Source organism: Conger conger, chromosome 13 (assembly GCF_963514075.1).
Source record: "Conger conger chromosome 13, fConCon1.1, whole genome shotgun sequence".
NCBI classification, from domain to species: Eukaryota; Metazoa; Chordata; class Actinopteri; order Anguilliformes; family Congridae; genus Conger; species Conger conger.
The window spans coordinates 4,020,501-4,039,861 of NC_083772.1; the positions used below are offsets into that span (position 1 = coordinate 4,020,501).

The following is a 19,361-nucleotide window of genomic DNA, read 5'->3' on the forward strand; positions in this document are numbered from 1 at the left end:
ACACGTGCCACTGAAGGATGAAGTGAATTATGAAGAAGTATGAATTTATGCTGTTCCAAAATTCACGCCCCATTTTCTCTACTCTCGGTGGGTTCCCCTTTCCCCCAATAAGGTAACGGATTATGGGCGCTTCCTGGTGCAATAATACGCCTAACAAATCGAGTTCCGCTAACTATTTTCATCTCTGATTACGGTAACTCAAGTCAAGCATCAAGTTCGCGTCTACTCTTTCAAAAACTCAATTCAGAAATACTTCGAAAATACTTGTTTGACAGGCGGTAAGTAGGGCGGCTATAATTTTTAATATGTTATACGTACAGTAGCTAAATAAACACTGTATCCTAGCCTCAAAAATAATAATGCATCAATAGATAAAACGCCTACTTTCAAAATACTGCCAATATATATATATTTGTATATATACTTAGTCTAGGTTTTTTTCCTTCTGCAAAACGTTTGGACTTTCACGTAGTCCAATTAATGTTTGTTGCAAGAACTTGCTACAAACGTGCATAACGACGTTTTTTTGCGCTGATTTTCCCCTAATAATTTCAATTATTATGCATTTTCTTTCAGCCTCAGTAACTCACTATGTGGTGATACAGCACTCTGCCTGGATGAAGATACCAGCACCCTGCCTGGATGAAGATACCAGCACCCTGCCTGGATGATTAGTAAGCAGTCGATACAGACCCCAGGCTCCCTCGCTGATCTTCCATTCATTGAAAATGGAATGCATTTTCTGCAGCCCAATTTTATATATTGATATTCAGGTTTTCGGGAACATCTCTAATAGTGATTTAAGCACACTGTCTGGCAGGAATCTTAATTTAAAAAAAAAACCTTTCATATTCATGTGCTGATCACAAAAGGGAATCATGCACTTGGAAGAGTCAAGTTTAACTCCTGTAAGCTCAGTGTTACTGCATGGTGAAACCTGCCTCTTATATTCTTTTATTAAATCGAATCTCTCAGATCATATTGATGGTCAGTATTACCCTGACTTGTGTTACTTGAATGTATTTGGCTTGTACTCTCGATTACCTTGGACTGGTGTAAATATGGGAGACCTATGGGAGAAATGTGATTATTTATTTATTTATTTATTTATTTATTTATTTATTTATTTATTTATTTATGTCAGGTTGGTTCCGGCGCCGACTGAAGGGGCCGGAATCAGACACTTGGCGAAGCCAAGAGGCCGCGAGCAGCACGACCGCGTCGTCTCGCACGTCAGCCTCGTCCCTCGCCAGGCTTTCCTCCACTCCCTCCTCTTCCTCTTCCTCTTCCTCGCCTCCCTCGCCCCAGAATGCCCGCTGCAGCCACAACTTCGACGTGCGCGTGTGCCACAGCGCTGCGGACGAGCTGGACGCGCAGCTCCTAGCCTCCCGCTTGGAAGCCGGTCCGCACGGGCTCCGCTGCTTCCTGCCGCTGCGTGACTCCACCCCTGGCGCGGCTGTCTCCACGGACATTTTCGAGTCGGTGCGGGACAGCCACTGTTGGGTCATGCTCATCACACCGGCCTTCCTCGTGGATCCCTGGTGCCGGTACCAGATGCACCAGGCCCTCGCTGAAGCACCCATGTCTAACCGGATCATCCCTCTCCTGCTGCGGGCCTCTCAGTCCGATTACCCGCCGGAACTGTGCTTCTACTACTACATAGACCTCAACAGAGACCCTGAGCAGGGATACGCGCGGTTGTACAAGACCGTACTGGCCTGTGAGTAAAGACCAACCTGTATTGCAGAGGTACACAGTGAGGCTTGATGCGTTTACTTCTGCTCATATTATTGTCATTAGCCAAGCCACTGAACGTAAGCCGACCCTACAATTGCATTACATTTCATGCGCTATCTGTTGATAACACTGATTTGACAACTGTAACATCAACTACCAGCCATATGTAGACATGATCTTGCAAAGTTACACAATACACATATTCCGGAGGGGTGAGCAAAATAGAGGCGGAAATTGTAGCCACAAACGCGAAAAAGTGGAAGAACAACTACGCGTCATAATTAAGTTTACCATTTATTAACCATTTATTTTATCTGACTTTTTTGATGGAGTCATGAGCTCCAGCTGCAGACTACACATGCGTGTATCCTTGGTGAAAACATTTTAAATTATCTGTGATACTGCAGTAAAACCAGCGTCTGTGTTACACGGCTGTTCTTAAGCCAAAAACACTTTTAATTGGTTCCGTGCAATAACCTGCATTCGCACGAGCCCCTGAAGCTGGAGCCGCGTAGGGTGCACCCTGCGCGTGCTTCAAAAGACTCTATCCCGTGCTGCCCCGTGTATCTGAGAGGAACCTCCTTTCTTCTCTCCTTTTTTTTGCAGACCTGGGGATGTGCAGGAGCCCCACTGGAGTTCATCACGTCCCAGGCGGACCCCAGCTCTCCTAAGTGGTAAATGGTAAAAGCGCTGTAAAATTGATGTTTCTCATTCGCTGCAAGGCACCAACCGCCCCGTCAAGGGAACTTTTGGTTCGGTTTTCTTGGTCAAGGACACTTCGACACAGCCCGGGCGGGGGGATCGAACCGGCGATCCTCCCGACTGCCAGACGACTGCTCTTTACCGTCTGAGCCAATGTCACCCGATGTCCTGGAAGCATGCTAACAAGCCCGGGCTTGCAGAAAGTCCACCTTCAAGCACGAGAGAGCACTTTTCAACACTGGCTAGCACTGACCACCACCATGTCAGAGTGCCCGGAGCTGAGACAGGGTCACACAGAAGGCATCAAGGGCATAGAGCAGGGGTGTTATCAATCTTATCCAGAAAGGGCCGGTGTGAGTGCAGGTTGTTGTTTTAGCACAGGACTAAGACAGCTGATTCTACTCATCGAGGTCTTGATTAAAGACCACGATTAGTTCATTAGTATAATCAGGTGTGTTACTGCTGGGTTGAAACAAAAACCTGCACCCACGCCGGCCCTTTTAGGATAAGATTGGACACCACCGGCAAAGAGGGACCTAGAACTGCAGAAGTGGATTCGAGTCTGTACGTGAAAGTAACTTGACCCTTTTTAACTTGACTGTTGGCTGTGACAATGCTGAAGCAGTTCCTCATTTGCTGATGAATGATCCAGAAGAAAATAGACAACTGGTGCATAGAAAATAAAATGTGACATTCTTTAAGCACCCCATACTATAATGGCATTGATCAGCTAATTTGTTATGTATTATTTGGATATTTGTTTATTTACATTTAAAGATTTTAGCAAGGTCATTTGTAAATGTTAGCAATGCAGGCACAGCCATGTGCTTATTTCCTGATTAAAATGTTTGAATTATCTGTACCAAGAACATTTTTAATTATGGGTCAGTTTGTGTGAGGCACTACCAAATATCGTGGCTTTCATTTTTGAGAAGTTCTATACTTTAGCCATTTATTAGTGTAGTTCACAATGCTCAAATTGCATTAGAAATGGCATATTATTTACGTGTTATTCTGTACTAATGTAAATGCCTGCATTTATGTTGCGCCTTTATCAAAAGCGCTGTAGAATTTATGCTTCTCATTCATCCTTTCATACACACACTCTTGGCGATTGGCTGCCATGCAAAGCACCAACCAGCCCATCAGAAGCATTTGGGGGTTAGGTGTCTTGCTCACGGACACTTCGACACACCCGGGGCAGGATCGAACTGGCAACCCGTTATGCTTTGGGGTTGTGTGGCAGCTGGGGGCACAAAAAATATTGTGTGAGTGGAAGGAAGAATGGAGTCCACCAAATATTAAGAAATTCTAGAGGTTATTGTTCAAAGGTCAGTCCAGATATTGAAGTTGAAGAGAGGTTGAGTATTCCAGCAAGACAATGATCCAAAGCATACCTCAAAACCATGAACTACCTCCAGGAAAGATGGATGAAGGTTTTGAAATGGCCACCACAGTCCCCAGACGTGGAATATTATTGAAAATCTGTGGGGAGATCTCAAACATGCCGTACATGCAAGGAAGCCGAATCATTTTTCTGAGCTTGAGGTGTTCTGCCAGGAAGAATTCCAAATGCTAGAATTGAAAGTGGATTGGGAGTGAAGGGCAGGTACCCGGCAGCACGTTGGCATAGAAGGACTTCCGGGCACTCAAGCCTCGGGAGAGCTGAACCGGTAGGAAGTACCATGAGGGAAACGCGTTTGGTTAGAAAGTGAGAGAGTTATCGTGTGAATTACTGTTGTGATCTGGGCTGCCTGACTACCCCGCTCGTGTAATGTGTAGACATTTTTTTGTCCGAGAACCCGGCTTTGGATTGACTTTTGGACTACGGATAAGGATGGCGGAGGATTGTGGAACTGTACAGATTGCCTGATTCCCCCCTTTTCCCCTTTGTGAGTTTCCCCCAATAAACTTTCCTTGTTTAATTATACTTTGTTTAAGTGTTCTGCTTGTTGAACTTGGTGACCTGGAAACACCACACCCCCGTTTCTGCTACACTATATACTGTATATGGGTTGTTATTAATAGGGTACTAAGAGAGAAAGTCTTAAAGGCTTGCATGATCTGACCACCTCATGACAAACTATTTTCTTTCACTGGCTATTTTATATAATGGCGTATGTGTGGCACGGGTGTTTCTGAAAGGAAAATAAATGACTAGAAGAGCAAGCTGAGGTAGAATATTTTCTTGATTGAACTGGAGGTGGTTTGGTAATCCTCGTACATCCAGTAGGATTCACCAGTGATTAAGGGCTCTCACAGGTAAACAGGGGGTCCTTCTGGTCCCATAAAAAAGAAAGTGATACAATAACAAAATACCCTACTGAGCATTAAACTGAATCGTGAATGCAGGGTACTGATAACCAAAAAATAAGTGACACATTATAAGGTGTTAGGGCTAGGGAAAAGTATTTGTGATGGTGATGGTGCTGGCTGAAGAGCAGGGTCTTCAGTCTGCAGGAAGATGGAAAGGTGAACGCACCATTCTCTGTGGAGCTTGCAGACGGCCATCTCTGATGCACTGTAACGGCATTTCGTCAAAACAAACTGGCTTGTTTTGAAGGTAGTCATGTGTCCAGTTGACCATTTGGGGGTGCAGTTTCATGCTGGTGAGTTTCGTGCCGAGGAGATGTGGCTAGATCGTTTTAAAGGCACTGGAAAAGTCAGAGAACATGACTCTGACCAGACTTCTGGTATTCCCAGATGGGAATGGATCCTATGAAGCACGAACAGAGAAGCATCCTCCACACCCATCTGAGCTTGGTAAGCAAATTGCATGGGATATTTACAAACAAGGGCAGCACGGATGGTGCAGTGGGTAGCACTGCCGTCTCACAGCAAGGAGGTCCTGGGCTCGAATCCTGGTCGGCCGGGGGCCTCTCTGTGCAGAATTTGCATGTTCTCCCCGTGTCTGCGTGGGTTTCCTCCGGGTACTCCGGTTTCCTCCCACAGTCCAAAGACATGCAGGTTAGGCTGATTGGAGAGTCCAAATTGCCCGTGGGTATGAGTGTGTGAGTGAATGGTGTGTATGCCCCGCGATGGACTGGCGACCTGTCCAGGGTGTATTCCTGCCTTTCGCCCAATGTATGCTGGGATAGGCTCCAGCCCCCCTGAGACCCTGTTCAGGATAAGCAGGTTAAGATAATGGATGGATGGAATCACCAAGAAGCAAGAGACGAGCTGCCCGTAACGCATCACTAGGAGGCCAGTGCTATCCTCTTTCTTTCATGCATCTGGTTATATGGTGATGACTGTTCTTTATATTGCACTAAATATCTGCAAAATCGTGAATCGTGATGCAGTCATATAATGACTTACACACTCATCAATTCCCTACTGTGTGACATTATAGCATGCGGTGTGTGTGTGTGTGTGTGTGTGTGTGTGCTTGTGAATAAATGTTCACTGAAACATTAGCCAGTTCAGTGCTCTCTTTAAGCAGGCTTCATAGTGAAGAAAACTCAGGTTCTGACGTTTTTTTTTACGCCTTGACTGGCCCACCCCAACCAGCCCTACAGAGAAAGGGTAGATTACGGCAGCGGACCAGGGGTGGGGGAGATCATGGTCATGGACTGGCAGAGGGATGTAAATTGTAATTGCAGGCCAAAAGCAGCGCAGTGCCCCAAAAGTGGACCAGTCCATGTGGCATCTGGCAGACGGTCAGTCCGGTCGTGCTCTGCAGAACTGTCGCCACAAGATTTTCCCAGTTACCCTGGAGACCAGACAGAAGGCAAGGACCCCTGAGTCTCACATCACATGCTCCACAGAGCTGTGTATGGCGGTTTCCATAGCAACGGAAAGACTGACCCAGCATCGTTTTGAACTGGCACATGGGTTTCAGGTTAGCATTAGCACTCTGCCCGGCAACTCGGTCAATGAACACCCAGCTGGAGGCGTGCTCCCCCATACTTAGCACAGTAATCTGCTCACAACCGCTAGAATTACAAGGCAGCTCTGAGTAGTTTTGAGATATTGATCTTCAAAGATTCCAAAGTGAATGGGCTCCAAGCAGACACGTTTATTTTTGAACTTTTAAGCTTCACACAAATATCTAGTGCCCTGTAAACAACATATTTATGACAAAAATGTCAGTTAGAACCTTATCACTCAGCTCACAAGCTCCAGGCAGCTCAAAGGATAGAGTCATCTTAATTTCAGATCAAGGTTAATCACCATCAGTGACAGTGCTCTCTGGGGCATTAACATGAGGAAGCCCCCGGTTGTGGAAACCTTGGCCCTGGTTGCATTCAGACCTTCGTGTCTGGGTCTGTCTCATCTGGGACCACTCTCAGAGGTTTGAGCATTTAGTCCCATTTATTATGTCCAAACCATGCCATTTTCTTTCTTTCCAGGGATTATGATAATAATCTGGGATTAAAGTCTCCCTTTAGAGTCCCTAATGTTTCAATCTGGACAGACATATTTTTCCAAGGGACAATATTTACATCAATATTTGGTGATGTGTGTAGGAATGACATCCCTTTTTATACATACCCCCCTTCATTTTATGGAACCAAAAGTAATCAGATGGTTGGCTGCTTATGAATAGTCAGGTATATTCAATTGCTTCCTTTGTGCAGGTATAAGAAAGCTTTCTGTATCTAGTGTTATGTTTCTGAGTCTGTGTTAGTTTATTATTGTTATTCTTGTAATTTATCATTTTTCATTATTATTTCCCATCCATTACAGTTATTGCATTCGTGATCCCGTTATGTCGGCGTCTGAATGTTTACGAGTCCGAGTCACTCCCCTGTCTGCGTGCTCCACTATTCGGGTGTTTAGGGTAGTTCCGGTGTTGAACCTTCCTTGAACCTCTTGCATTCCTTACATCCGGCTTCTTTTAATAGTACCATTAAGCTCCGTGAAGTTGGCAGCAATTGGACTTCCTGTACAGAAGTTTCGGTCTCAACTTCCTGTGATTTTCCGTCAAAATAAGAGCTGCTGAGTAACGTTAAATAATGAGAACATAGTTACCGTAGTTTAAATTCATTGCTGACACAACTTATAAAAGTCAGCAAGTAACTAGCTTGCTATTTGACTAGTTACTATAATGTAGGCCACGCATAAATTGCTTGACACTGTCGGTTCAATAACAGCTCATTTGCACACCTGCTTACTGTTTGGAAACAATGTTGCCAAATATGAAGGGGCATACATTAAATCTATGTATAATATCTATAAAATTATATATTTATTATCTAAAATCATGTTCCCAGCAATTGTTGCTGTGTTTCCAGTGTGGGGAGGCCATACGTTGCTATTGACTGTCAATTCACAAGCAGCTCATTTGCATAGCTGATAACTCAAAAACTATGAATTGTTTCAAAATGAAAGGGGGTATACATTTGTACATTTGTTAGCTGTTCCCAGCTATTGTTGCTGTGTGTGGGGAGGCCATACATTTCCTAGAATGCAAAGAATGCAAAGAACTTATCCCTGGTTATGGGTATGCACTTTGTTGTACGTCGCTCTGGATAAGAGCGTCTGCCAAATGCCAATAATGTAATGTAATGTAATGTTTCCTTTTTTTTATTGAAGGGAGGGGCTCTGTTCCTCACAATTTTGCTAATGCCATTCAGAACCCCTGCGTTCCCTTTTTGTCAGAACTTTTGCTTTGCACCTGTGAACAGCCTTTTGACAAAGATCATTTTTATCATCGTTTGATCAAACAGGTAAGATTGCTTAATTTTATTTACACATTTACACTATTTACATAGTTATGAGTTATGAGCTATGCAAATGAGCTGCTTGTGAATTGACAGTCAATAGCAATGTATGGCCACCCCACACTGGAAATACAGCAACAATTGCTGGGAACATAATTTCACATTAAGGACTATAGAATATTAAAGATATGGGTCCAGCTAACAACTGTATACCCCTTTCATTTTGAAACAATTCATAGTTTTTGAGTTATGAGCTATGCAAATGAGTTGGGTGGCAACTGACAGTCAATAGCAACATATGGCCACCCCACACTGGAAACACAGCAACAATTGCCGGGAACATGATTTCACAGAAGTACTATAGAATATTAAAGATATGGGTCCAGCTAACAAATGTATTTCCCCTTTCATTTTGAAACAATTAATTGTTTTTGAGTTATGAGCTATGCAAATGAGTTGGGTGGCAACTGACAGTCAATAGCAACGTATGGCCACCCCACACTGGAAACACAGCAACAATTGCTGGGAACATGATTTCACAGAAAGGAGTGTAGACTATTAAAGATATGGGTCCAGCTAACAAATGTATACCCCTTTCATTTTGAAACAATTCATAGTTTTTGAGTTATCAGCTATGCAAATGAGCTGCTTGTGAATTGACAGTCTATGGCAATGCATGCCCATACCACACCAGGTCGCAAAGTTTTTATTGAAATTTGTGCACAATTTTATATTCTCTGCAAATACATCACAATCATATCCAACTGTATTAATTTAACAATTAAAATTGACAAAATTACAGTTCATAAATAATTTTATTCACCGAACTTTTATTTTGATAAATGCGAACCGGAAGTCTCCAATGCCAGCAACATTTGCCAACTTCACGGAGCTTAATAGTTAAATGTTGTAAAGCACTATTCTTACTAACTAGTACTAATCTAGATATTGTACAGTACTAATCTCATTAATACACTTACTGTATGTCTGTCTAACAGTCACTTTAATTGGGTAGTTTAGATTTATCACGTAACTAACTCACTAACGCAATCTTAGTTTTCCGCTCTATTCTATAACTCCGCATCCCTATGCTATCCCTGATTACTTGCTTAGTTTCAGCGAAGTGTTCGCACCTGTCTCTATCACTACGTCTTCAATCTATGCAAATGTATACTCCCTAATCTGGAGCAACCTCCACTGGCTCGCATCAAATTTAAAATTTTGGTGCTCGCATACCAGGCAGTTAAGGGATCAGCCCCTGTATATATTCAATCACTTATCAAGACCTATACACCAGCAAGACTCCTCCGTTCTGCTACTTCGTGCCGTCTGGCGCCTCCCCCTGGCCACACCTGCACTTCCCGCTCACGACTGCTGTCTGTCCTGGTCCCACGGTGGTGGAATGACCTCCCGGTGGATGTCAGAACGGCAGAGTCTCTGACCTCCTTCAAGCGCAGACTGAAGACTCATCTCTTCAGGCTGCACCTTTCCCTCCCTAACTCACCACCATGATTAGCCTTATATATGCCATAGACTGTAATGGCACTTATGTATAGATTGTATAGATATTGTTACTTGTATAGATAGTGTTGTTGTTTTTTTTGTATTAGCTATTGTATTGTTGTACTCAGGGTATTCTAGCTGCCAACTGTGGTATGCTAGTTTGAAAGTTGATTGTATTCTTCAAGGGTTCTGATTATCTGTATGTTTACACTAGGACTCGGAACTGTGCTGTCCTCTCCGCACTTGTACTTGTCTTTGATCTGCACTTCGTTGTACGTCGCTAAATGCCATGTAATGTAATGTAATGTGTGTTATCGTGCATCCAGTCCGCGTTTTCGTCTCCCCCTGTTATTGTATTATCAGTATGTTTCCCACCTGTTGTCCCATTATATTTCCCACCTGTTTCCCATTTGTTAGCCCACCTTTCTCCCGAGCCCCGCCTAGATGGTCACCTTCCCTCGTGTATTTAAACCTCTGTCCAATCACCTTTCCAAAATAAACAGTCTGAAACATCATTAAGAAGAAAGGTGATTATTGCGTAATATTATCTGGACCGGACGCAATAATAATGTATTTTTATTACAGTAATTGTTACCAACAGGGTGAGATGTGACAATTACTTAAAGCTCTTCGAGCTTGTCGTGTTCCACCAGACATACGTTACAATTAAAAAATACCTACACACTGTTTCACAGGTTGCACAGCGAGAAATATTACCTTCATACTCATTCACAAACCTCAATACATGCGCATGCGCTTAGGTACTTGGTTACCACGGCGGTCTTATGGTAAGTGCATGCTTATTACAGTGGTTATTATTGCGATTCTTAATCCCTGCGAAACCTGCCATTGTCCTAGAACATGTGATATGTGCATTAGTGCCGCAAATATTTCAAAGTAGCGTTCGCTACATTCAAGGAAATCAATAGATGACACACCTCCTCCTGTAGTCGGATAAAGAAGTCGACAAACTAGCACTAGGCTAGTTACTACTTGTGCAATCAAGCCATCACCGCAGTTTGAACTTACTGTCCTGTTTTGTGCCACCTGAGATTCAACACTGGTAAGTTAGCTCTCAAGCTAGCAACCTAATGAAAAACAAATATATAACTCGAGTCTATTTAATTATTTTCTATCTGAAAAGCACATGATGATGAGGGTCAAAAATTGAGGATGGATGCTTACTAGCTAGCATAGTTATTCCGATATTTAGCGAGCTAGCACTGGCTCATTTGGCAGACGCCCAGTAAAACGCATGCAGAAAGATTTGTGTTGGCCAGCTCGGTTGCTTGGTACCCGAAGACTTACTCAGCAATAAGACAAACGTGAATGTTCACATGCGTGATGTTTCGACAGATTCCGTTATATTCCACGAACCGTTATTATATTAGCGAATATGCAGCTTAGTGGCGTCCGTTAAATAAATATTAACATGTTAAAATAACGGTCGGTCTGTTTTACTGGGTCGTATTTTTACAGCTAACTTAACGTTAAATAAAAAGCCATATCCGGGACAAACAATGTAGCCAACTAGCTAGTCTGATAACTAACGGTTTTTGACCCACGTTAGGTGATGGGCAGGGTTTCAGAGTTAACTAGCCACTGTACATTTGTTAGGTTAACATCAGCCAACGTAACTGAAAAATGAATACAAATAGCTATTAAAATGAAGGTCTAAATTAGCAAGACATGCAGATGTAGCTATTGGGCAAGGTGTTAGTGCGAGTGGATGTAACGTTAGCTAGCTAGCTAGCAAGTATATCATGCTTGCGCTAAGACGGCAGTTCTAGGCTGCAGTTTAATATCATTGCAGACGCGGTAGTGTAAAACTTTTTGCTTGGGTCAGATGCAACGAGCGTTTTCAGTAGAAAAACCAAATAATCAATATCTAGCACTTTTTATCTTCGTGACTGCACTGTGGATAGATAATTCATGTCGACGAATCCTAGTTGACGTAAATGTGGCGCAATTGTAAATTGTGATATGTTAGTGCTCGTTAGCCAGGAAGAATGTTGAAATATAGCTAGTATGCATGCCGTTGGTGTTGGATGGCGCGAGTCCAACAGTATATACTGTACGTGCTCCAAATCCAGCAAGTGTCCCCGGTTTTTTTTTTTTTTTTTTGCCGCATATCCAACTTCATAAATGTTAAGAGCAGAGAATGCCCGATGCAACGTAACGTAAACTCACCGTGTTCCGAACAGAACACGGGGAAGAGACCGCTTCCACCAGAATTGAACTTTAACCGTTCAATTGCAGTTTTTTCTAATGAGGAATGTGGTTTGTGATTATGGTTGCTTCTTGGCTATCTCAGTTACTAACACACACTCGATGTGAAATGGACCAATATTTATAGAGGAAACGACAAATAACTGCACAACGTCCCTGTGTTCGGAAGACCGTGTTAGCTTTCGATGGTCACCAATTAACGATGCACCTATTCACGACGTTCCGAACAACACCTGAAGCACAACTATAATAGTTTTTTTGCACGCTGAGCCATACACGCCTGCCCGGTTCGTAGTCTCTTAGCAACAGCCACAGGGATGCACCATTACCATGTCACTGTATGCTGAAACGGATCCCCTATGTGTCTCGTACCAAGTTTTTGTGAAAACAAAAGGAAATATAATTTAAACATACAAAAAACTAAACTAATGTGGAAGTATTTCTGATATTTATTCGTCATGAATGTTGCACTGTTCAGAACATCGCAAGCTGATCTGGTGTTTGGAACACCAATGGTGTTAGGGGCGGCCTTTAGCGTAATGGTTAAGGTAAAATGACTGGGACACGCAAACGGTGTAGCCACGATGAGATCCGCACAGCCGTTGAGGATACGCAGCGCTGTGTGGAAAGGAAATTGATTGGAGGGGAACAGAAAATTTGAAGGACGTGCATGCCCACAGGTACACTATGATGTCAAATCTCGCAAAATCTCATTTTCCAGGAAATGGATTGAAAAAGACTTTGGTGTGAAAATATACAAGTATGGTTATGAAGAACTGGAAAAAGTACATTTTAATTTCAGCTTGTCTTTAATAATTAAGTGCATCAGGAAAGTAAAATTAAGGGGCTAGATGCATGAAGAATATTCTGCTTTTGTGAACAATGTAATACCGTTATATCAACTTGATGGGCAATATGATGCTCAACTTGACACTTGAGCCATCAAAGAAATGAAGTAAAAGCTGTCACCTGTTGTGTCCTGGTTTATTTAAAGTGTTTCATATCGCACTCAAACATTGCGGTAAAAATATGGCACTGCATGCTATGTCAGATTTAGAGATCGCATTCCAGTAAAATCTTGATGGTGAGTGAAAGTTAACGTATTGCGGTAAACACAATTGTTTCACATCCACTTTCACTTTGATGGAGCTGTTGTCTGCTCTGGGGGTGGGGCTGGGGGAGCCTGTAGCGTAGTGGTTAAGGTACATGACTGGGACACGCAAGGTCGGTGGCTCGATCCTCAATGTTGCCACAATAAGATCCGCACAGTCGTTGTGCCTGTGAGCAAGGTCCTTTAACCCTGCATTGCTCCTGCTTAGTCTAATCAACTGTGAGTTGTTTTGGATGAAAGCATCAGCCAAATTACATGACATGTACTCAAAATGTGTTCTGGGCTTCATTCTGAAAATGTGGTGGGCTAAATTAAACTGGCTGGCTGCCACAGTTTGCTTGGGAACACTGATGATGATTTATAATAATCATAATCAAGGTAATTATTATTGGCCTGGCTGAACCGTGTCAGTGGAGTACCAGGAGCTTCTGGGCTAAGGCTGAGAAAAAAATAAGGAAAGGTACTTGGCAGTGTGAAAAGTGAGTTTGTGAGATAAGCTTCTGGGCAATTCGCAACAGTTAACTGAGCCCCCCCCCCCCAGCTGTCCATTTCCTGTTGGAGGGGAGCATTGTACCGCTTTCTCCAAGACCAAGCTGAATGCAGAGAGAGCGTCCTGGTGTGTGTAAAATTACTGCTTGAGAACTCCGGCTAGTCATGTGATATCTGTGCAGCAACTATTGCAACACCCATCCCCAACACCAAATCTCCCACCCCACCCTCACCCAGGCCCCTTGCTCTGCCTTAACCCCAAGCCTGTATCAGATCCATAAAAAATAGCTGCGCTGTCCTCAGTCCAGAAACTCTTGGGAAATGGAGAAGGAAGAGTTTCAGTCTGCTTTTTCGGCATTTGACTGCAAAAAGAACACAGTTTTACTGAACAATATAATTATTATAACAATGAAATATTACATTTTAACTGAATTTTTGGTAAATGGTCCATGTTGTGAGTCCGTGAGTCTCTTGCTGGAAGGTTACTGTTGCAACGGGCGGAAGCAGGCAGAGTAATGATTTGTGTTGCATCAGATTCGGTTCCTCCCATGAAATCATGTTGCTCTGCGGGGAACTGTCAGAGAATCTGACCTGCTTGTTTACACTCATTAAAAAACTTTTAATTAGCTTGCTGTTTTTGTTACTAGTAGGGAGGCTAGATAACATTTTATTTTCTGTATAAGCTGTGAACACAAATACGCGTATATTAATCTGTTTCCTGGCTGCGTAGGTTGGCAGAACATCTCCTGTTGACAGAATGGTGAATATGGAGTGGAATTAACTCTGCCTAATGTGGAAAGCTACAACAACCAAAGGCTGACAGGCATACAGTTGTGTTTTTGTTTTGTGTGTGTGTGTCTGTGTCTGCCTTGGTTTGTGGGGACATGCAAGGAATCAGTCTCTGTGTATAACTTAAATTTTCCTGCCTATAGCATCTGTTTCAAATAAACTAACCTATGTGTGACTCTACCAGAAAAACAACCATCAGGTAGCTTGCTGTGAGAATTGACAGCCCTGAAGGATATTCATTCCCAGAGCGGCAGCATCAAGGTACACACAGTAGTTTAGATCGCTAACTGCGTGCGACGCTAACAATGCGCAAGATATGCATGGCAGTTTTTTTTTTTTTTTTTTGATATTTTTTAGGCCTTTTTTCAGCTTTATTGGACAGTATAGTATAGAGAGACAGGAAGAATGGGAGCGAGAGAGAGGGGAAGACATGCGACAAATGTCAGACGGTCGGATTTGAACCGCCGACGTCGCGGCTCGCAATGAGCATGCGGACAGTGCTCTACAGGCTGCGCCACCGAGACACCCATGCATGGCAGTTTAAATGGCTAACCGCGAGCGTGGTAAACATGGCAGTTTAAACTGCTAACGGCGATCGTGGTAAACATGGCAGTTTAAATGCCTAATGGTGGGCGAGGTAAACATGGCAGTTTAAATGCCTAATGGTGGTGAGGTAAACATGGCAGTTTAAATGCCTAATGGTGGTGAGGTAAACATGGCAGTTTAAATGCCTAATGGTGGTGAGGTAAACATGGCAGTTTAAATGGCTAATGGTGGTGAGGTAAACATGGCAGTTTAAATGGCTAATGGTGGTGAGGTAAACATGGCAGTTTAAATGCCTAATGGTGGTGAGGTAAACATGACAGTTTAAATGCCTAATGGTGGTGAGGTAAACATGGCAGTTTAAATGCCTAATGGTGGTGAGGTAAACATGGTAGTTTAAATGGCTAATGGTTGGTGAGGTAAACATGGCAGTTTAAATGCCTAATGGTGGCGAGGTAAACATGGCAGTTTAAATGGCTAATGGTTGGTGAGGTAAACATGGCAGTTTAAATGCCTAATGGTGGGCGAGGTAAACATGGCAGGTTAAATGGCTAATGGTGGGCGAGGTAAACATGGCAGTTTAAATGCCTAATGGTGGGCGAGGTAAACATGGCAGTTTAAATGCCTAATGGTTGGTGAGGTAAACATGGCAGTTTAAATGACTAATGGTGGGTGAGGTAAACATGGCAGTTTAAATGCCTAATGGTGGTGAGGTAAACATGGCAGTTTAAATGCCTAATGGTGGTGAGGTAAACATGGCAGTTTAAATGCCTAAAGGTGGTGAGGTAAACATGGCAGTTTAGATGCCTAATGGTGGGCGAGGTAAACATGGCAGTTTAAATGCCTAATGGTGGTGAGGTAAACATGGCAGTTTAAATGCCTAATGGTGGTGAGGTAAACATGGTAGTTTAAATGGCTAATGGTTGGTGAGGTAAACATGGCAGTTTAAATGTCTAATGGTGGGCGAGGTAAACATGACAGTTTAAATGCCTAATGGTAGTGAGGTAAACATGGCAGTTTAAATGCCTAATGGTGGTGAGGTAAACATGGCAGTTTAAATGCCTAATGGTGGGCGAGGTAAACATGGCAGTTTAAATGCCTAATGGTGGGCGAGGTAAACATGGCAGTTTAAATGCCTAATGGTGGTGAGGTAAACATGGCAGTTTAAATGCCTAATGGTGGTGAGGTAAACATGGCAGTTTAAATGCCTAATGGTGGTGAGGTAAACATGGCAGTTTAAATGTCTAATGGTTGGTGAGGTAAACATGGCAGTTTAAATGTCTAATGGTTGGTGAGGTAAACATGGCAGTTTAAATGCCTAAAGGTGGTGAGGTAAACATGGCAGTTTAAATGCCTAATGGTGGGCGAGGTAAACATGGCAGTTTAAATGGCTAATGGTTGGTGAGGTAAACATGGCAGTTTAAATGCCTAATGGTGGGCAAGGTAAACATGGCAGTTTAAATGCCTAATGGTGGTGAGGTAAACATGGCAGTTTAAATGCCTAATGGTTGGTTAGGTAAACATGGCAGTTTAAATGCCTAATGGTTGGTGAGGTAAACATGGCAATTTAAATGGCTAATGGTTGGTGAGGTAAACATGGCAGTTTAAATGGCTAATGGTTGGTGAGGTAAACATGGCAGTTTAAATGCCTAATGGTGGTGAGGTAAACATGGCAGTTTAAATGCCTAATGGTGGTGAGGTAAACATGGCAGTTTAAATGCCTAATGGTGGTGAGGTAAACATGACAGTTTAGATGCCTAATGGTGGGTGAGGTAAACATGGCAGTTTAAATGCCTAATGGTGGTGAGGTAAACATGGCAGTTTAAATGCCTAATGGTGGTGAGGTAAACATGGCAGTTTAAATGCCTAATGGTGGTGAGGTAAACATGACAGTTTAGATGCCTAATGGTGGGTGAGGTAAACATGGCAGTTTAAATGCCTAATGGTGGGTGAGGTAAACATGGCAGTTTAAATGCCTAATGGTGGGTGAGGTAAACATGGCAGTTTAAATGCCTAATGGTGGTGAGGTAAACATGGCAGTTTAATTAGCTAACGGCGAGCGTGGTAAACATGGCAGTTTAAATGCCTAATGGTGGTGAGGTAAACATGGCAGTTTAAATGCCTAATGGTGGTGAGGTAAACATGGTAGTTTAAATGGCTAATGGTTGGTGAGGTAAACATGGCAGTTTAAATGTCTAATGGTGGGCGAGGTAAACATGGCAGTTTAAATGCCTAATGGTGGTGAGGTAAACATGGCAGTTTAAATGCCTAATGGTTGGTGAGGTAAACATGGCAGTTTAAATGCCTAATGGTTGGTGAGGTAAACATGGCAGTTTAATTAGCTAACGGCGAGCGTGGTAAACATGGCAGTTTAAATGCCTAAAGGTGGTGAGGTAAACATGGTAGTTTAGATGCCTAATGGTAGTGAGGTAAACATGACAGTTTAGATGCCTAATGGTGGGTGAGGTAAACATGGCAGTTTAAATGCCTAATGGTTGGTGAGGTAAACATGGCAATTTAAATGGCTAATGGTTGGTGAGGTAAACATGGCAGTTTAAATGGCTAATGGTTGGTGAGGTAAACATGGCAGTTTAAATGCCTAATGGTGGTGAGGTAAACATGGCAGTTTAAATGCCTAATGGTGGTGAGGTAAACATGGCAGTTTAAATGCCTAATGGTGGTGAGGTAAACATGACAGTTTAGATGCCTAATGGTTGGCGAGGTAAACATGGCAGTTTAAATGCCTAATGGTGGTGAGGTAAACATGGCAGTTTAAATGCCTAATGGTTGGTGAGGTAAACATGGCAGTTTAAATGCCTAATGGTGGTGAGGTAAACATGACAGTTTAGATGCCTAATGGTGGGTGAGGTAAACATGGCAGTTTAAATGCCTAATGGTGGTGAGGTAAACATGACAGTTTAGATGCCTAATGGTGGGTGAGGTAAACATGGCAGTTTAAATGCCTAATGGTGGGTGAGGTAAACATGGCAGTTTAAATGCCTAATGGTGGTGAGGTAAACATGGCAGTTTAATTAGCTAACGGCGAGCGTGGTAAACATGGCAGTTTAAATGCCTAATGGTGGTGAGGTAAACATGGCAGTTTAAATGCCTAATGGTGGTGAGGTAAACATGGTAGTTTAAATGGCTAATGGTTGGTGAGGTAAACATGGCAGTTTAAATGTCTAATGGTGGGCGAGGTAAACATGGCAGTTTAAATGCCTAATGGTGGTGAGGTAAACATGGCAGTTTAAATGCCTAATGGTTGGTGAGGTAAACATGGCAGTTTAAATGCCTAATGGTTGGTGAGGTAAACATGGCAGTTTAATTAGCTAACGGCGAGCGTGGTAAACATGGCAGTTTAAATGCCTAAAGGTGGTGAGGTAAACATGGCAGTTTAAATGCCTAATGGTTGGTGAGGTAAACATGGCAGTTTAGATGCCTAATGGTAGTGAGGTAAACATGACAGTTTAGATGCCTAATGGTGGGTGAGGTAAACATGGCAGTTTAAATGCCTAATGGTGGTGAGGTAAACATGGCAATTTAAATGGCTAATGGTTGGTGAGGTAAACATGGCAGTTTAAATGCCTAATGGTGGCGAGGTAAACATGGCAGTTTAAATGCCTAATGGTGGTGAGGTAAACATGGCAGTTTAAATGGCTAATGGTGGTGAGGTAAACATGGCAGTTTAAATGCCTAATAGTGAGCGAGGTAAACATGGCAGTTTAAATGCCTAATGGTGGTGAGGTAAACATGGCAGTTTAAATGGCTAATGGTGGTGAGGTAAACATGGCAGTTTAAATGCCTAATGGTGGTGAGGTAAACATGACAGTTTAAATGGCTAATGGTGGTGAGGTAAACATGGCAGTTTAAATGCCTAATGGTGGTGAGGTGAACATGGCAGTTTAAATGCCTAATGGTGGTGAGGTAAACATGGCAGTTTAATTAGCTAACGGCGAGCGTGGTAAACATGGCAGTTTAAATGCCTAATGGTGGTGAGGTAAACATGGCAGTTTAAATGCCTAATGGTGGTGAGGTAAACATGGTAGTTTAAATGGCTAATGGTTGGTGAGGTAAACATGGCAGTTTAAATGTCTAATGGTGGGCGAGGTAAACATGGCAGTTTAAATGCCTAATGGTGGTGAGGTAAACATGGCAGTTTAAATGCCTAATGGTGGGTGAGGTAAACATGGCAATTTAAATGCCTAATGGTAGTGAGGTAAACATGGCAGTTTAAATGCCTAATGGTAGTGAGGTAAACATGGCAGTTTAAATGCCTAACAATGAGCGAGGTAGACATTAAATGGCGAAAGGTGAGCAAGTTATTTTTGCTTCTCATTGCAAAAAACTGGTAGAGCTGTGCCCAAACATTCTGTGTTCTTTAGCCATAGCGCATGCCCCTTTGTCAATAGAAATTGATGGCATTTCCATTTTCATGAACGGAGGAGGTGGGTGAGGTGAGATTGTGTACGCTACTTTGGAGTTCTTAGCCGTTGAGCAGTCAGTACTTTTATTATTTATTTGTTTTATTGTAATACTTTCTGGTTTTGTCGGTGTCGGTGGGTTTGGAGTGCGTTTCACGGAGATGTGGACGG

At 42.9% G+C, this 19,361-nt stretch overlaps 2 protein-coding genes across 4 annotated transcripts in view; both read left to right on the forward strand.

Annotated features, from left to right (window-relative positions):
* The first annotated feature begins 142 nt into the window (after positions 1-142).
* On the forward strand, positions 143-4,369 carry tirap (toll-interleukin 1 receptor (TIR) domain containing adaptor protein). 2 transcript variants are annotated; one of them, XM_061217485.1, is made up of 4 exons: positions 143-278; positions 577-674; positions 1,145-1,720; positions 2,344-4,369. In XM_061217485.1, the coding sequence occupies exons 2-4, from the start codon at positions 668-670 to the stop codon at positions 2,406-2,408; spliced, it is 648 nt and encodes a 215-aa protein (XP_061073469.1). In that variant the 5' UTR covers positions 143-278; positions 577-667; the 3' UTR covers positions 2,409-4,369. The 2 variants fall into 2 exon arrangements, with proteins under 2 accessions (XP_061073469.1, XP_061073470.1); XM_061217486.1 differs by lacking the exons at positions 143-278; positions 577-674 and having other exon boundaries at positions 1,138-1,720.
* A 6,003-nt stretch (positions 4,370-10,372) lies between these two features.
* Positions 10,373-19,361, forward strand: part of st3gal4 (ST3 beta-galactoside alpha-2,3-sialyltransferase 4) — a 36,905-nt gene continuing 27,916 nt past the window's right edge. The window contains exon 1 of one of the 2 annotated variants that reach the window (XM_061218260.1): positions 10,373-10,396. The gene's annotated coding sequence lies outside the window, so the exon portion shown is untranslated. Of the gene's footprint in view, positions 10,397-10,430; positions 10,672-19,361 lie in introns of those variants that run through there. The other variant, XM_061218258.1, reaches the window with a different exon arrangement.

Excerpts from the sequence above, each read along its gene's own strand:
- tirap (XM_061217485.1), top strand. Across the intron at positions 1,721-2,343 it reads GTACAAGACCGTACTGGCCT|ACCTGGGGATGTGCAGGAGC; the intron begins GTGAGTAAAGAC and ends TTTTTTTTGCAG.